This window comes from Chiloscyllium plagiosum, chromosome 26 (assembly GCF_004010195.1).
Source record: "Chiloscyllium plagiosum isolate BGI_BamShark_2017 chromosome 26, ASM401019v2, whole genome shotgun sequence".
In the NCBI taxonomy this organism is placed as follows: domain Eukaryota; kingdom Metazoa; phylum Chordata; class Chondrichthyes; order Orectolobiformes; family Hemiscylliidae; genus Chiloscyllium; species Chiloscyllium plagiosum.
The window spans coordinates 21,191,317-21,210,486 of NC_057735.1; the positions used below are offsets into that span (position 1 = coordinate 21,191,317).

Sequence of the window (19,170 nt, forward strand, 5' to 3'; positions counted from 1 at the left end):
CCTTTCAGAAAAAAGGATCCTTTCAAACAGCAATTATATTATTAGGAGTCCCACGAAAGTGAACAAATTGCGTGCCAGAAAATATACTAATTTTTTTTTAAATAGTTTTTGCTCCTTTTCACTTTATTATTCTGGAAATAGTTCCTGCTCTCTTGGAATAACCATCCCATCAATGGGACCCACCATAAACAAGATTTGAAAATGTACTTTTCAAAAACGAAGAATACCTGCGTAGTCTACCAGTTTTACGAACTTCTTGTCCGACCTAACTGCTGCGTTGGGTAAAATATGATTAACCGATACTCTCTGAAATAGAGTTATTGCCTTTTTAATAAACCAGACTTCCCTAAGTCTGCTGTGGGAGCCGCGTTTGTACGTCAATTTCGCGTCACCCTCAAACTCTTGTTCATATGAAGCTGCTGTCCACGGTGCTGAAACTCTCAGCCTGTGGAAACCGCTCCCCACCCTAGAGAACAAATACCGGACCAAGGCGATTTGACCCAGAGCCGGGACAAACCACATTGGAGTCGGCAGAATTTATGTGTGTATTGTTCAGACCCAGCAGTTCGTTTCCTTAGCAACATGACTCAAGAAAAAGCCAGTGAGAAAGCATCTTAGGTGACGATTATCTGCATCAAAAAAGAACAAGAGCAAAACACGAACTGATTAGGACCTGATTTTTTTTCTCTTTTAAAAGCCTTTGAAATCTTTAAGAATGGGGGATAAAATGTTACCGGCCCAAGAAGCTGCTAAGATCTATCACACCAATTATGTGAGGAATTCCAGGGCAATAGGTGTTCTCTGGGCAATTTTCACTATTTGTTTTGCCATTATAACTGTGGTAATTTTTATCCAACCCTACTGGATTGGGGACAGTATCAATACGCCCCAGGCTGGCTATTTCGGATTGTTTCATTACTGTATCGGGAACGGACTGACGAGGGAGTTAATCTGCAAAGGAAGCGCCCTGGATTTCGGCTCCATTCCCTCGGGAGCATTCAAAACTGCCATGTTCTTCGTTGGTATCTCCATGCTTCTGATTATTGGTTGCCTTGTTTGCTTCAGCCTTTTTTTCTTTTGCAACTCTGCCACGGTCTATAAAGTCTGCGCCTGGATGCAACTTGCATCAGGTAAGTTCCAGTATTGCCAGCTACCTCCCAGCCAGACTGTAATTCTGTTACTTCAACATTACTCTCGGGTCCATGTATTAACTTTCCTTCTTGCAATCAGAGCAATAATCCTGCCTTCCCAATTTCCGAAGAAGATCTCGTTTTATTTTGGAGGAAGTGGGGGGATCGTGATGGTGATGTTCCTGTAATGTCCAAAGTGAACCGTTTCTTTCCGATACCTTACCATTCTTTCGTTGCAAATTTTAATTAATATTTCAACAAACATTCATCTGCAATTGTAAGCATCTGTTTATTGAAAGTTTTTGTTTTATCTTTCAAAGTTGTGAGTTGTACGGTAATACGTTGTCTTGGTAGTAATCTATTGACATAACATGGAAAGCCTTAGTTTGAACGTGTCACCTAAACCCTTAGGTCAGGTTAAACTCAGTGAAACATATTGTTTTGCTCTCCATTAGTTAATCAGCTAATTCTGTTAACTGTGGGATTGACATTACCTGGGAAGTTTGATTTATCTAATATAACATTTGACAATTCTTCAAAACCACATATTTCTTACTCCAAGGATTTTCTATTCAGTAATAGTTAACCAACCCTATTACTGATTTTGCAATTAAATACTTATCCCAATAAAGTTGGTATTTAACAATGAGCATTAAGTGCTTTCTGACGTTTTGATAATTTTTGAAATTTTACACAACCAATGGGCTAATGTAAACTTTTGGAGAATTCACTGCGTTGTTCGAACTTACTGGATTCACATGTCTAAGAATAAATTTTCTCAAAAAAATGTTTTCAAAATATATTGTAAGTGATTGCACTATTGTTTGTCGTACAAACTAAACTTCCTTGACGGCTTTCTGTCACTCAAAGAAGCCCTTCTTTGATTTTTTTGAATTGCCTCCCCAACTCCAAGTAAGTTACAAGAATATTTGTTCATTGGAATAATTCTATTAATCTCTATACTCATTAATAAGAGCATATTAAACATGAGTCAACATGAGTGCATTGAAATAATACCTCCAGCATACCATAGCAGTGTTTAAAATAACATGTGGTGCACCTCAGGGATCAGTACTGGGTCCACTTTTGTTTGTCATCTATATGGATAGTTTGAATGAGAATATAAGAGGCATGGTTAGTAAATTTGCAGATGACTCCAAAATTGGTGGTATAGTGGACATGAAGAAGGTTACCTAAGATTACAAAGAGACCTTGATCAATTGGGCCAATGGGCTGATGGAGTTTAATTTGGATAAATGTGAAGTATTGCATTTTTGTCATTCAAACAAGGACACAACTTATACATTAATGGTAGCACTTTGAGGAGTGTTGTAGAACAGACTCAAGTCGACAATCCTTTGACATTTGCATCACAGGTAGACAGGGTGGTTAAGAAGCATGCTCACCTTCATTGCTCAGACCTTTGAGTATAGTAGTTGGGACTTCATGTTGAGGTTGTACAGGACGTTGGTGTGGCCTCTTCTGAAGTATTGTTTGTAATTCTGTTCGCTCAGTTATAAGAAGGATCTTATTAAACTGGAGAAGATTCAGAAAAGATTTATCAGAATGTTGCCTGGAATGGAAGATTTGAGATATAAAAATAGACTGGAAAAACTGTGAAATTTTTCACTGGAACATGGGAGGTTGAAGGGTGACCTTATTGAGGTTTATAAAATCATGAGGAGCATAGATAAGGTGAATGATGGGTATTCTCCCTAAGTTGGGGAGTTCAAAACTAGGGGGCATATTTTAAGTGACAGGAGAAAGATTTAAAAAGAACATGCGAGGCAACTTTTTTTTAACACAGAGAGTGGGTCATATGTAGAATGAACTGCCAGAGGAAGTGGTGGACGCAGGTACAGTTACAAAGTTTAAAAGACATTTGGATAAATTCATGAATAGGAAAGATTTGGAGGGATATGGTCTAAGTGCAGGCAGGTGGAACTAGTTTAGTTTGGGATTATGGTCAGCGTGGACTGGTTGGACCAAAGAATCGGTTTCCATGTTGTATGACTATGTGACTCTATGACTCTAAGGTCTAAACACTTCTGTGTTATTTAATAATAGGTTGAGGAGAAAATATTATGTAGAATAGAAATAATTGTCTCATGTGTCATCATGTTGCCCCTTTTGAATTCTTTGAAACAGCACCAGAGAAAGAAAACATACTGTTGCAAGCTCGGAATCATTTAACTCTACAAGTACTTTTCTGCATCTACGCAGTCTCGAAAAACAATCAATTGGACTGCAGTCCTATATAACCTAACATAAAAAATAATTAAAGTTGGAATAATGGGAAGAAAAAAAATGAAGTTATTGTCTTCAACTATCCATGGTCTTACAGAAAATATATTGTACTGTTCCATTCCTCAGCAAATATAATTAATAATAATCAAAAGGTTCACTGTAATGATGAAGAGTTTATGTATAGCAGACCCTCGAGGATAAATCTAAAAACACACTATATCAGAGGATGGACATCAGACACTGTAAACACATAACTTTGCACATGTAACTTACCTGAATCCCTAGTCAAGCAATTAATAAGTCTGTACAACCAGAACACAAGACCTCATTTCTCACAATAATGTGTAGCTTCTATATTGAAAGGCAAAGCTCTGCCCACAAATGAGACTTTATCAATAAGGAAAAGAAAGGTATGCAGATGTATCTGCGGTTTTAGTTTCAACTGCTGCAACTTTCTTAAACAAAACACTGAATTTGTTGAGATAAATTCCATTTTCATGATAATGAATTATTTTTCTTGTCAATGTCGTTCTTCATTATTGTCTCACAATGCTGACTTTTGACACTGCCTCTTTAAAAGATGTGAGAAGTGGCATGCCTGAATTTTGAACATTCTGCCATAATTGAGATGGTAAAGATAATTTTTTTAAAAAAAGACAGAAAAGGTTGTGGAATGACCCTTGGCTATTATTAGCATGTACCTAGCCCTGCACCTGGAAATGCCAACATAGCTACTTGTTCCTTTGCTCCTCAAACCAGGATGCTCAGAGTTGTGTGATTTATTGCACAATAATCAATGTCATGCTAACATCCACATTAAAAAGATTGTTCATAGAACTGAATAGCTTTTCATACTACTGCATCCTTCTAAATGAACACAAAATGTGTGTATCATCTATTAGCCTCCAGTTTGCAAAAATTGAGGAAATTACAGCTATTGTTTACAGGCAACAGCTATCACAGTGGAAAGGAATCTTGAATTCTACAAGACTCAAAGCTTCCATCCGATAGCAGGTCTCACATCTATTTAAGAACCACAGGAGTACTCATGCAGTCAGTAGCACTCTTCACCTAACCCTCATGACCATCAAAAAAGAGAGAAGTGAATTCTATACTTGGTGATATCTGACCACAGAACACTATAACTTAAGTTATAACTTGAGCAGCCATGACAATCTCATTACATAACAGTCAACATTGCTCATATTTTCTGAAGGGGTAGTAATATGAGGAACTAGGCCTCAATCTACATCCATGGGTGCTGTCCACACTGAGTATTCCCACCCTAAAACAATGGAGAAACATTTTATCGTGGCTACTTCAGCATCATCTTTTCTGTCCTCAATGTAATCAAAGGTATACCTTGTAGCTTAGGCTTAAACAGATAGTGTTGGCAAAGGATAATATTGTGGTGAATGCTTAGAGTGGTACCTCCTGAATGTTGTGGAAATTTCCATTTCAGATTGTTGCATATTTTATGGTCTTCTTAAGATATTTGCAATAAAAGAGTTTCACTTTTATGTTGCTCATCAAAACACCAAATTTCTTCCCATTTCCATGCGGCAGAGAGAGCTCAATTGCTTGAGTGATTCTACAGGTGACTTCTGTCCATGCAGCAAGCACCCAGACTTCTACAAGACAGTGACCTTCAGCCTGAAGTAAGATGCAGCTCATGTGGTGCGCAGAACAGATGCTCCAAAAAAACAATATTGAAGCAATGAATGCTGCTTCCACTGTGCCATTGTTCAATCAAATATTCTTAAATAATGAGCTGTTTCTTTTCAAGCACTACTTTTACCAGATTTTGCATTGCTCCACAACATGGATTGCAGGCCAAATCTACTTAGCAAACCTTTCCTGACTCTGTGATAAAGTTCGCTGTACTTCAAATGTAAATTTCAACACAACGCATCGCACAATGTGTCCCCATCCCATGGTTTGTGAAGACCAAATTTGCCTGTGTTCCTTTTATGATTTTTCTGAACAAATACATCTTTAAATCCACTTTACACTATGGTGTAGTCTGCTCTACATGAGACTATGTAGTGAAACACACCATGTGCTAATAATTGCCTATACTCCAATTTCACTCTTCAATTACATATCTGGGTCAACATCAAATAATTATTGATTCTCAAATCAGTGGTGGTTAAATGAATATACTGCATGGTTAAGGAGTTTTATTTTAAATTCTCATTGTCTTCTCAGAAAGACAAATAATTCATTTGGCCTTTCTATGTTGCTGTCAACACAGTTATTGGACACAGGTTTTGTGGCTTAAGCCCATTCTTATTATGATAATTGGATACACTTTATCATAGATTTATAGAGTAAGTCACAATTATATTTTTAGTATGTGCTATGGCCATATAACTGTGTTCACCAACCAGCAAAGACCCTTCATCAAACAATGGGCAGCACAGTGGCACAGTGGTTAGCACTGCTGCCTCACAGCAGCAGAGAGCCGGGGTTCAATTCCTGCCTCGGGCAACTGTCTGTGTGGAGTTTGCACATTCTCCCTGAGTCTGTGTGGGTTTCCTTCAGGTGCTCTGGTTTCCTCCCACAGTCCAAAATTTGCAGGTCAAGTGAATTGGCCACGCTAAATTGCCTGTCGTGTTAGGTGGAGGGGAATAGGTCTGGGGGGGTTGCTCTTTGGAGGGTCGGTGTGGACTTGTTGGGCCGAAGGGCCTGTTTCCACATTGTAAGTAATCTAATCTAATCAATTTTAGACACTATCATATGAGTGAGGCACACACCAGCTGTAAACATATGTAACTCAATCCATAGATAACATAAGAAAGAAAATTGACTATAGTTAATGATAGTAATAGGATAAAAAAATTGATGGGCATCTTGGCTAGTTCAGTGCAATTCCAGAGAAGCATGTTTCTCCACACAATTGTTTGCAAAGTTTCTTTAAGCAGCATCAAGTTTGAACAATACAACACAGGGTAAAGTGCTTCAATACAGCGAAGAAAGAGGTAGCGCATGTTGGTAAAAAGAATAAAAAGACAGCATAGTTGTTGAATGATAGGAACGTAAATGTGGTCAGAGGAAAAAGATTTAGATGTACAGATGCAAAAATCCATAAAACTATCAATGTCAGTTCATCAAGCCATAACAAAAAGAAGACAGAGGACCAGGAATCATCTCTCAAGGGAGAGAACTGAAAGTCAGAGATGTTAGATTACATTTATAAGATCTTGGTAGATCATGCTTGAAGTACCATCACTAGTTTTATATGCATGAAAAGGGATTAGAAGAACTGGAAAAGGTGAAAGAAGGGTTTATTGAATAAAAGCAGAATTGAGATGTTATATTTATACACTCATGGAGTCATACAGCACGAAAACAGGCCCTTCTGCCGAACTCATCCTTGTCGACCTGGTTTTCTAAATTGAACTAGTCCCATTTGCATGCATTTGGCAAATATCCCTCTAAATCTTTCCTGTCCATGTACCTGTCAAAATGTCTTTTAAATGTTGGAACTGTACCCCCCTCTATCACTTCCTTTGTAGCTTGTTCCAAATCCACACCATCCTCTGTGTGAAAAAGTTGTCCCTCAGGTCCCTTTTAAATTTTTCCCATCTCACCTTAAACCTATACCCTCTAGTTTTAAACCTTTTCTGCACCTTTTCCAGGTTAATAACATCCTTCCTATAGAAGGAGACCAGAATTGTACGCATACTCCAACTGTGGTCTTACCAATGTCTTGTACAGCTTTGACATGATGTCCCAACTCCTGTACCCAATGCTCTGGCTGATAAAAGTAAGTGTGCCATGCGCTTTCTTCATCACCCTGTCTACCTAGGTCATCACTTTTAAGGAACTGTGTACTTGCACCCCCAGTCTCTCTGGTCAACAACACTTCGCAGGGCCCGCCCATTATCTGTGTAAATCCTGCCCTGGTTTGTCTTACCAAAATGCCACAATTTGTATTTATCTGCCATTCTTCAGCCCTCTGGCCCAGTTGTTCAAGATCCCTTTATACTCTTAGATGGCCTTCTTTACTATCCACTATATCACCAATTTTTGTGTCACTCTCAAACTTACTAATTACATCTCCTATACTCTCATCCAGCAGTGGAACCCAGGGCACCAATCCTTATAGCACACTACTGGTTATCGGCCTCCAGTCTGAACAACAACCCTTTACCCTCTGTCTCCTATCATCAAGCCAATTTTGTCTCCAATTGACTAGCTCTCCTTGGATCCCACGTGATCTAACCTTACTAGTCTACCTTATGAAACTTTGGCAAAGGTCTTGGTAAAAGTCCATGTAAAGAGCGTCTATCACTCTGCCTTCATCTATCTTCTTGGTCACCTCTTCAAAAAACTCACTCAAGTTAATGAGACATAATTTCCCATGCACAAAGCCATGCTGATGATCCCTAATCAGTTCATGCCTTTCAAAATGCATGTAGATCCTGTGTCTCAGAATCTCCTCCAACACTTATCCATCACTGACATCAGGCTCACCAGTCTGTAGTTTTCTGGCTTCTCCTTGCAGTCTTTCTTAAATAATGGCACAACTTTAGTGACACACCAGTCTTCCAGCGTGTCACCTGTGGCTATCAATGCTACAAATATCTCTACTAAAGGCCCTGCTTCCCTCAATGCTCTAGGATACATTTGATCAGGTCCCAGCAATCTATCTATCTTTATATGTTTTAAGACTTCCAGCACTTTCCTTTCTGTAATGTGCACTCTTTTCAAGACCTCATTATTTATTTTCCTGAGTACCATGTCTTTTTCTACAGTAAATACTGATGAGAAATATTTGTTTAGGATCTCAGCCCTATCCTGTGGCTCCACACATAGATGACCTTGTTGATCTTTAAGGGGCCATATTATTTCCCTAGTTACTGCTTTGCCCTTAAATCTCTTTGGATGCTCCTTTACCTTATCTGCCAAAGCTATCTCATGTCCCCTTATTGTCCTCCTGACTTCCCTCTTAAGTGTGCTCATACACCTCCTATACTCCTCAAGGGATTCACTTGATCCCAGCTGCCTTTACCTGACATATTTCCCCTTTTTCTTGACCAGAGACTCAATATCTCTAGTCATCTAGTTTTCCCTACACCTGCTAGCTTTGCGCTTCTTACTAACAGAAACATGTTGGCCCTGAACTCACATTATCTTGCTTTTGAAAGCCTCCCACTTGCCAGACACCCCTTTACCTGTGAACAACCTTCTTCAATCAATAACCAGGAAAGATTGAACAGGTCGTGACTTTTTTTTAAGAAAAGGGAAGACTAAGGCATTTAAAGGTTAGAGAACTTTAAAATGATGAATGGTTTTGATAAATTAGTATTAAGGTGTTTCTACATGAAAATGACATCAGAACTGGAGTCATAAATAAGCTAATCATTAATAAATAACTTAAAAATTCAGAAGAAACCTATTCATTGCAAGAATAGTTTGGATATGAAACCAGCGTGGTTGAGGCGAATAGCATTGATGCATTTAATGGGCAACTTAACAAGCTTATAAGGAAGAAAGGAACAGAAAGGTACTGTGATGTGATTAAATGGACATGAATAGAAACAAGTTGAACTCAGATTTTTCTGGCATGGGTGTGGCCTTGAAAATTGTTCACAGCTAAAAGGTAAGTACAAGACTATTTTTAAGGAATTTTAATATGAAGAGAAGGAACAAGAATAGCCTTAGTGTATTGTCCCTTACTCCAGTGAACTGTTCCACCTATACAGGCAGCATTATTTTATCTCCTTTATTTTTGACTGAGGACATTTTAAAATCAAGGAAAGAAATGCTGTACCTTTGAAAACGAGTCACTGAACCCATTATGAGTTGTGTTAACACTGTTACTTTGCAAGCACTGGGGATGAGAAATGCAATGACAAGGCACCATAGTGTGCAACTGAGTGAGGTTTGGCCAACAAAGTGCTTATTGGTTTGAACAATTGTGACCAGATGTGGATGCTCTGAATGTTATGACAAGTCCAAGTATATTTTAAAGATTGTGAGGTTATCTGTTTCAATTACCCTTCCAGCTAGTGCATTCAGAACCTCAACACCCTCGAAGTGAAAATTATTTTCCTCAAATTGCCTCTAACATTTTGCATTTCACCTTAAAATTATGACCCACAAATGACTATAAGATGGAGGCAAAATTAGTCAATAGTTCATATTATCATAAGTCAGATGCACTCCCAGTCTCAATAGTGCCAATATTTTCCATTTCTCTGAACAGATCAGGAATATTGAGGATCTGTGATATTATTTAAATGTAGCCTACTTGTCTTAAAGAGGAAATGCTCTTTGGTGACAGTCCAACAGAAGGCCTAGCCAAGCTGTTCCAGAGAGCTGCAGCACTAACATCACCAACCTAAAATGTGGAAAATAGCCCAGTTATGTCCTGTGCACAAAAAGCAGGACAAATCCACACCCAATGAATCACATCTTATCAGTACACTCTCGATCATCAGTAAAGTGATGGAAGGTGTCATCAACATTGCTAACAAGAAGCACTTATTTAGACGTAACCTGCTCACAGATTTGAATTTCACCTTGGTCACTCAGCTCCTGACCTCATTATGACTTTGGTTCAAATATGGACAAAAGAGATGAATTCCTGAGCTGAGAGAGAGTGACTCCCTCTGATATCGAGACTGCATTTGACTGTGCATGGCATAAAGGAGCCATGGTGTAATTGAAATCAACGATAATTGGGAAAAACATTCAACTGGCTGCAGACATTACCAGCACAAAGAAAGATAGTTATGACTGTTGGAGGTCAGTCATCTCAACTTCAGGACATCTCTGACTTCCTCAGAGGAGTGTACAGAAACCATTATCTTCAGCTGTTTCATCAAGGCTTCATCAACCTTCTCTCCATTATAAGGTCAAAAATGGGGATGTTCACTGAAAATACTAATTGCAGCTACACACACTGCCTTAAATCATAAAAGACCTCATATTTCCTGTCCTATTAAAAAGGTAGCTATGTTATCTAGAATAATTGAATCCCTTCATTGATTGCCAGGGATGCCTATTTATTAGTTAAGGAAATATGAGTTCTTTTATGGTTTCCAGGCAAGTTTTATGGACTTGCTGTCTCATTCTCAGTGGGATTGGAATGTAGGGTATATAGTAAAGCAACAGGGGGATTAGCCAACTTGGTTGTAAACTTAAATCACCTTAGTCCGTTTTTGAAAATGTCAATTTATATTTCCAGCCACTAGATTACAAATCAATACTCGATATAACCATATGTTTGTGACAACATTTTCTTCCACTTCTACATATTGGCACTGTTCTTTATGTTTCTTGTTTATTTTTGGCTGGTAGACACAAAGCAATCTTTTGTCTAAGTTTGTATAGTTATGAAACACAGTTAGTAGTAAGATTATTTCATACAGTGCTGTATTTGCATACCATGTATTACCTTCAACTAGAATTCCTTCATAAAAGCACTCTAAATGCAAATGGTAGCTGTTGAGTTATGCTTTCCAGTAATGACTCCTTGGTTTCAATCTCAGATTGTATGCCAGTTTTAGACTCTGTTGCATCTATTTGATTTCCTAGTGGGTACATCCAGAATTGGCTAGTTAAAACCTGATTTAGTAGTGAAAATAACTTGCGTGCATATTTGAGTTTAATTGACAATTCCAGGAGTATTTCTTCTTTGAAGTAAGAATATGATGATTGTCAAAGATTTTCAGTGTAAGCTTGGCTCAGGGGCACAGCACATATCTCAGCTGGAAGATTGAAGATTTGAGCACCAGTCCAAGATTGGTAGACAAGATTAAGCTTCCTGTCAAGATTAGAGTGGTGCTGGAAAAGCACAGCAGGTCAGGCAGCATCCAAGGTGCAGGAAAATTGATGTTAAAGGCAAAAGCCTTCATCAGGTTCCATTGAAGCTATTAAGTTGTTAAGGGACCTATCAACTCATTGTATTTAAATCTTCTGATCTTCATATGTTTGGGGGAAACATCTGTAGTGAAAGAAATTTCAGTGCTTGCTATTTCACTAAGTGTACTGACATTTGCCCGATGGCTATTATTGTGGCATTTGTGCCGCATGATTTAATAAATAAGACCATAAGACCATAAGACATAGAAGTGGAAGTAAGGCCATTCGGCCCATCGAGTCCCCTCCGCCATTTAATCATGGCTGATAGGCATTTCAACTCCACTTACCTGCATTCTCCCCGTAGCCCTTAATTCCTTGTGACATCAAAAATTTATCAATCTGTGCCTTGAAGACATTTAGCGTCGCGGCCTCCACTGCACTCCGCGGCAATGAATTCCACAGGCCCACCACTGTCTGGCTGAAGAAATGTCTCCGCATTTCTGTGCTGAATTGATCCCCTCTAATTTTAAGGCTGTGCCTACGGGTCCTCGTCTCCCCGCCTAACGGAAACAATTTCTTAGCGTCCACCCTTTCCAAGCCATGTATTATCTTGTAAGCTTCTATTAGATCTCCCCTTAACCTTCTAAACTCCAATGAGTACAATCCCAGGATCCTCAGCCGTTCCTCATATGTTAGACCTACCATTCCAGGGATCCGTGTGAATCTCCACTGGACATGCTCCAGTGCCAGTATGTCCCTTCTGAGGTGTGGGGCCCAAAACTGGACACAGTACTCCAAATGGGGCCTAACCAGAACTTTATAATGTCTCAGTAGCACAACTGTGCTTTTATATTCCAACCCTTTTGAGATAAATAATCTATTAGTACTGCAATATGGGGGGAGAGGTGGGGTGGAGCTATTAGGTCATTGTTTGATTGACAGTTCCAAGTAGTTATAAAGTATTTTCAGTAGGCCTATGAATGCAAATACTTGTTTTTGTGATGAACTAAGTAGTGGGAGGCAGTTAAATGGAGTAAAGGGATTTTTTTAAAATTAACGAGAGTGTTTATTTAAATGGTGAATTCATCAATAAAACAAGAGGTTTATTTGATTTCATTGCAAACGGGGCCCTGGGGTCCAAATTGGAGTATTTTGCATGGTGAGTACACAAGCAACAGTTGCTAAGGTGCATGTGTTTGCATGAATTGACATGTAGAATGCTGAAAGATTTATGGGTTAGCATGAAGGATATGAGGGCCATGGAGATTTGATAGAGCAGTATAGGTTGATTTGCATGAAAAAAATATGAGGAGCCGTGAAGGGGTTTAAGTTGAGATAGACGTTGTGTGGGGCTATGGGGGGTGAGTGGGGGTTTTTAGGTGGCTTAGGCTGGCTGGATGTGGCTTGTGGTGTGTTTGCGGGGGGTGAAGGGTTGAGGACGTTGAGGGCATCTTTTTTGTGTGTGTGTTTTTTCTGTTACATTTTTCATCACTGCAAAATCCCAGATCACCACAACAAGCTTCTCACAGAACCCAGCCTCCAGAACCCAGCACCTGCTGTTGATGCCTCTGAAGGTTTTCACAGAGTAGGGGGCCTTACACCCATTCACTTCCACCATCCTCTCCCCACCTTGGAATGAAAATGAGATATCTGGAGGCTTTTCTCTCCATTTGGGTTTGTGGGACTTGATGTGGAAATCTGTTACCCCACTCCAGGCTCCCAGCACACAAGTGAGAATTCTAGCTTAATTCATTAGGTATAAAATGTCTGGGGATTATCCTTAAATGTGAAAGTTTCTGAATATGTCTAATTTTTTTTCACTCAAACAGCATGAAAAATTCAAAAAGAGCCAATAGATTTATGTGCTGTTTTTAATATTAAGTGGAAAAAGAATAATGAATATGTATCTTTAAGCGACTACCAGAGATTACCCTTAATTATTTGTCCTGTAACAGACAACTCTTTAAATAACCAACTATGATTAATTATTTCTTTACCATTTTGTTGCTTATTGAATATTTTCCATAGCTTGGATATTTTTTATTTAAAGAAATGAACAGCTTATTCAGAAAGATTTTTGAAAAAAAATATCAGAACCTAGTCAAAGAAAGTAGGTTCTAGATAAACATCCATAGAGAGCCAGCATTGCCTTTAGATTTCTTTTAGCAAGTAATAGGTAATGTTTCCATGCTATTGCTCTGGTAAACATTTAATAGTTTTGTTTTATTGAACAAGAACAATAGCAAGGGAATAGGGGAATGAAGAAATCCTAATTTACAGCGAAATTACAGCGAATGTTCAGCGAAAGTTCACATAACTGAAACCAAGCAGGGATAGGCATTTTATTCCTGATGAAGGGCTTTTGCCCGAAACGTCGATTTTGCCTGTCCTCAGATGCTGCCTGAATTGCTGTGCTCTTCCAGCACCACTGATCCATTATCCTATGCAGAGTCAGGGACAGAAATCACAGCCTTGGAACCACTCCTAACCCAGGCTCCCATCCTCACCCAAAGCACAACACTTCATCCCCTGACCAAAGCATTGCAGCCTCGACCATGACCCTAACATGACAGGACCTCTGGAACACTGGGCTATTTTCTCCGGGAATAAGAGAAGGGAAGGGAATGAATAAGGTGAAAGAAGGTGGCACAGCCATCATTGCCTGCACCGGGGTGACTCCCTCCCTACCAGCATGGTGCATATACCTGCACCAAATAGACTGCTACTGTTTAAGAAGGCAACTTGCCACCTTCTCTACAATAACTAGAGATGGACAAAAATGTTAGCCCAGCCAGCAACACACACATCCCATAAATTAATAAAAAAATGGTTATGTGGAAAGAAACTGCCAGCTTCTTGTTATTAATTCATGGTTTTTGTTTTCTCTCTCTTTCTCTGCCTTGCTGCTCAAAGCAGCTGTTGAAATATGTCTATTTGTGCATTCCTGAGTCTGCCAGTAATGTTTAATTTGTTTCATTTAGGTTCCTTGGACATGACTCAATCTCAGGTGATCAGAGGAGGTTTATTTTAGGTCAGTAATTATGTGTCTGAAGAAGGCTTACTAGACCAGAAACGTTAACTCTGCTTTCTCTTCCCAAATGGTGCATACTCATTTGGTGGGACATCAAATGAGTGCTGATGGTCTAATGGTATTACCACCAAATTATTAATCCAGAAATTTAGCTTATGTTCTGGGGATCTGGGTTTGACTGCTGTCAAAGCAGATGGTGAAATTTGAATTCAATATTTTAAAATCTGAAATTAAGAGTCTATTGATAACCATAAAAGTATTGCCAAGAATTGAAAAAACCCATCTGATTCACTAATGTCCTTCAAAATGTGGGAGGCTGAGAGAGGAAAGTGAGTAATGGAAGACTCTGCAGGCATTAGTGAGAGTGATACAGCAAAAGTCTTGGTGGATGGTGACAGCAGTGGCAGAGATAGAAGGGCATGTAAGACTGCAAAGATGTGAGTGTGGCTCTTACCTTGGGAGAATGGAGAGACCTCCTTCTGGCACTGATGACCATTCTTTCAAAAGCTGGGGATGGCAGTGACCTGAGTGGTGACCTCAGACTAGGCTGTCAGGGTACAGTGGCATGACCTCCACAGCTGGTCCTCTGAGAAGAGGCTGCTGCTACCTTGAACCATCCCAATGACTAGGACTTCCAGGTCCCTGTCAGAAAATTGCAGTGCCATCTTCTTTTTCTCTGACGTCCTTCAACTCTGTGACTGAGCAGGGCAGCTGTAGACTGCCAATGCTCAATGCTCAATCAGGGTATTTTAGAGATGGCATGGACACAAGGGAACCTGATGTTTCAACAGATCCATGTTGTGTGGAGAGTTGTTCTAGGAACAGTGGTATGATGGACTAGAAATTGGATATGAGTGATGCCGTAGGGACAGATGTAAGTAATTAATGTGGTGGAAAAAAGTGAGGACTGCAGATGCTGAAGATCAGAGTCGAGAGCTGGAAAAGCACAGCAGGCAAGGCAGCATCCAAGGACCAGAAAAATCGAAATTTCAGAATAAGCCCTTCATCAGGAATTAATGTGGTGGGTTTGATAAGATATGACAATAGAACTTGCTCAGTCTTGTGGTGATAAATCCTGCAAAAAACATGAAGCAACTCGGACTTAGCCAAAAGAAATTCAGTCTAACAAGAAGAAATATATTTGTTGCCAAGGTAGGAAAAGGATAAAATGCTTTGTTTTGAACCTAAATGAGACCATGTGATGGGAAAAGCCAAATAACATAAATGGGCCTTGCATCTTCCATGTGAATTATATTAACCTGCAATAATTTGACATTGGTAAATTGTAATTTCCTTGATCAACATTTAAAAGTTAAGAATAAAATATGATAATCAATAAAAACATGACTGCAAGCTTAAAAGAATTCTTTCTATCTTACACTCTTACTCAACACGAACATCCTGTTAACTTTAAATAACAGAGCTATGCAAAGATCCTATTGTTTAAATACAATTAAGGCAGCTAAAAAGTATTGTAAAAGTTTGGATAAAAGCAAATTACTGCAGATGCTGGAATCTGAAAGCAAAAGAGAAAATGCTGAAAAATCTCAGCAGGTCTGGCAGCATCTGTAAGGAGAGAAAAGAGCTGATGTTTCGAGTCTAACTGACCCTTTGAAAAAGGGTCAATTAGACTCAAAACATCAGCTCTTTTCTCTCCTTACAGGTGCTGCCAGACCTGCTGAGATTTTTCAGCATTTTCTCTTTTGGTCTTGTAAAAGTTATTGCATATAAAGTCATGCTTCACCCATACTATTTATTTTCATTCTCTAATTGAAATGAATGAAGGCAAGGGTTCTTATACTGCACCTGAAGATGGAATATTCAATCTGAACATGTTTAATGCTGGAAATGATAGGGAAGGGATTGCCAAAATGGAAAATGATTTCTACTTCAGCTCTAATGTTCCTTACTACAGTAAATAGAAAATTGTAAACAAAATGAGGATTTCTGTCCTTGATAACATGACTGTACATATTATTTTATCATACTGTTTTAAAAACAAAATTAAGTAATTACAGTGGCATCCTCACTATCTGGGTCTAACAGGCAATTTTCTACTTATTGCAGGTCCCAATGTGTTTCACAGAATTGTTAGAGTGTAGAAGGAGGCCATTCACCCCGCAATTCCTAGTGTCCTGTCCTTTCCCCATATCCCTGCACTCCATTTCAATCCAAATAATCTTCCAATGCTCTGTTGAATGTTTCAGTTGAACCTGCCTCGACCACATTTCCAGACAGAACCTTTCATACCCTACCAATTCACTGTGTGTAAGAGCTTTTCCTTATATCACCCACGCCTTGTTTGGAAATCACTTTAAATCAGTTTCTCCCTATCCACGTTATCCAACCTGTCATAGTTTGAATATCTCTATCACTTCTCTCAGATTTCTTCTCCCTAAGGAGAACAGCCCCAACTTCTTCAATCTCTCCCAATAACTGAAGTTTTTCATTCCTGTGGACACTTACGATAGGGGTGTTTAAGGGACTTTTAGAGAATCTGCAAGTAATATAGGGATATGGACCAAGGCCGGGCAAAAGGGATTAGTTTAATTTGAGTCATGTTCAACACAACATCCTGGCAGAAGTGCTTGTTCCTGTGCTGTACTATATTCTATGTTCTAATAAGTTGCTTCTGTACTCTCTCCAATGCATTCATATTTTCCTATAATGAGACACCTACAACTGTACACAATACTCAACAGAAGTCTAACAAATGTCTTCGACAAGTTCCACATCACCTGCTTACTCTTGGACTCCAAGCCTTATTAATAAAGGGAAGGACATTATACTCTCTCCACCTATTCTGCCACATTCAATTATCTATGCACATATACACCCAGGTCCCTCTGTTTTTGCATCCCTTCAGAACTGTTTCAGAGCATAACTTTTTTTTGTCTGGACACTTAACTTAACAACATTTCTACAGCATTTTCTATTTTGTTTTATAAAACTTCTTCAGAAATGTTATCAAATACCTCAAAAGCAGATGAGTCCTGAACCTAGGTCTCCTGGCTCTAAAGTAGAGACACTACCATTGCATCACAAGAGCCCCCATACTTATATGGCATAGCACAGCAGTCAATAAGAAACACAAGGGTACTCATCTACCAATATGGTAAATGCATGCCTTTAGAAAAACACAGTCATCATTGACCTGAGAAAATGTGCGTCTTCAAATATGCCATGCAAGCTAAAAGATCTTTATTTCAGTAAAAGTACTGCAGGACACACACTGATGAAAACCAAATGTGGAATTTTCCCTTCTTTTCTCATTGTGGGGTGAGGCAATTAGACACCTGCAGTTTCTGGGTCCTTATGTCTACCATTCAAGGCCTACACATCAGGAGATTCAGTGGTGTTAAGAAAAATACTTTTTACCCTTTGCATGGAGTTGGGGTTCACAGGGTGAGGGAAGTCAGCAGCAAGTGTATGGTCTCTGAAAGCCCAAACCCAGTCCTCACCTTAAAATCCTCTATTCAAACACCTTTCTCTGCAGCCAATCGTGCCTTAAAATTAGAGCAATTCAAAACAACCCTTCCCCATCTCCTCACACACACACACACACACACACACACAATCCAGCAGAATCTCACCACTTTCTAGTCCACCAGGGTGACCAGTGAGGTGGTGAGTAAAGATCCTTAGTGGCTTTATTGATGATTTAAGAGCTCTACAACCTTCTCACCCAGAACTCAGCAGGTGAGGTACACTCTCATACAATTAAAAGCCTTATTGATGGAGGTCATGCCTCCAAGCTCCATAAGCAACATGTTTCGAGGCCTGGAGGTGGGCACACAGGACCAGACTTGAGAACTAATGCTCCAGGCAGGCGAGTTCTCTCCCTGTCTGCCTGAGTAGGTACAGAAGCAGCTACAGGCGACCCTACAGAGAGATTCCAGCACCCCCAGTTGCACGCCAAGTAAACCCCTTTTGCTTTAAATTTTTAATTAAAGGCTTTTAAAAGGTTGAAAAGATGAAGCCCACATTTTAATGCATCCTCTCTCTTGCTAACCACCTGTTACATCCTGCTATTTTTTTCAAGCCGGAAGGCTACTGATTGGCCCTGCAACTTTGAGAGATTGCACGCTGTCCTTAATTAGATGAATCCACCCTTTGGCCATTAAAGGATCACCCAGGGAAACTCATAGGCGCATGACTGTTTCCACCTTTAGGTCTGGGTTTAAGTCTGGGAAGTTGTGAAAGGTGCTGAACTTTGTGCAATCATAGCTGAAAATGTGTTGCTGGAAAAGTGCAGCAGGTCAGGCAGCATCCAAGGAGCAGGAGAATCGATGTTTCGGGCGTGAGCCCTTCTTCAGGAATCTTCGGGCTCATGCCCGAAACGTCGATTCTCCTGCTCCTTGGATGCTGCCTGACCTGCTGCGCTTTTCCAGCAACACATTTTCAACTCTGATCTCCAGCATCTGCGGTCCTCACTTTCTCCTTTGTGCAATCATAGGCAAACATCTCCACTTCTGGTCTTATGTTGGAGGGAAGGTCATTGATGAATCAGTTGAAGATGGTTGGGCCTAGGACTCTACCCTGGGGACCTCCTGCAGAGATGTCCTGGAGCTGGGATGACTGACGTCTAACAACCATTACCATCTTCCTATATGTAAGGTTTGACTCTATCCATTGGAGAGTTTGCCCCCTGATAACCCCTGAAAATGATCTTCATGAGATTTTTCTATCTTTCCTGTAACATCTGAAACCCAGAACACTGAGCTAACAGTCCTCCTCTTCATTAGCTCATAATCATGCTTTCTGACAGTCTCTGTTCAGATGCTCTATTGAGAAGGGGCAGGCAGCAATCTGGAACACCTTTCAAGCCCATTACCATTTTCAGCTCGAAAGACAAGGGGATTTGATTCAAGGAAATGCCACAACCTGCAAGTTCCCATGTCACTCACTGTCCTGATTTGGGAATATATCACCATTCCCTCAGTGTTG

At 39.7% G+C, this 19,170-nt stretch overlaps 1 protein-coding gene across 1 annotated transcript in view; it reads left to right on the forward strand.

Moving 5' to 3' along the window:
* The first annotated feature begins 399 nt into the window (after positions 1-399).
* LOC122563188 (LHFPL tetraspan subfamily member 5 protein-like) overlaps positions 400-19,170 on the forward strand; it is a 177,263-nt gene continuing 158,492 nt past the window's right edge. The window contains exon 1 of the mRNA XM_043716711.1: positions 400-1,130. Within this exon, the coding sequence (XP_043572646.1) occupies positions 716-1,130 (415 nt within the window). The 5' untranslated portion in view covers positions 400-715. The remainder of the gene's footprint in view (positions 1,131-19,170) is intronic.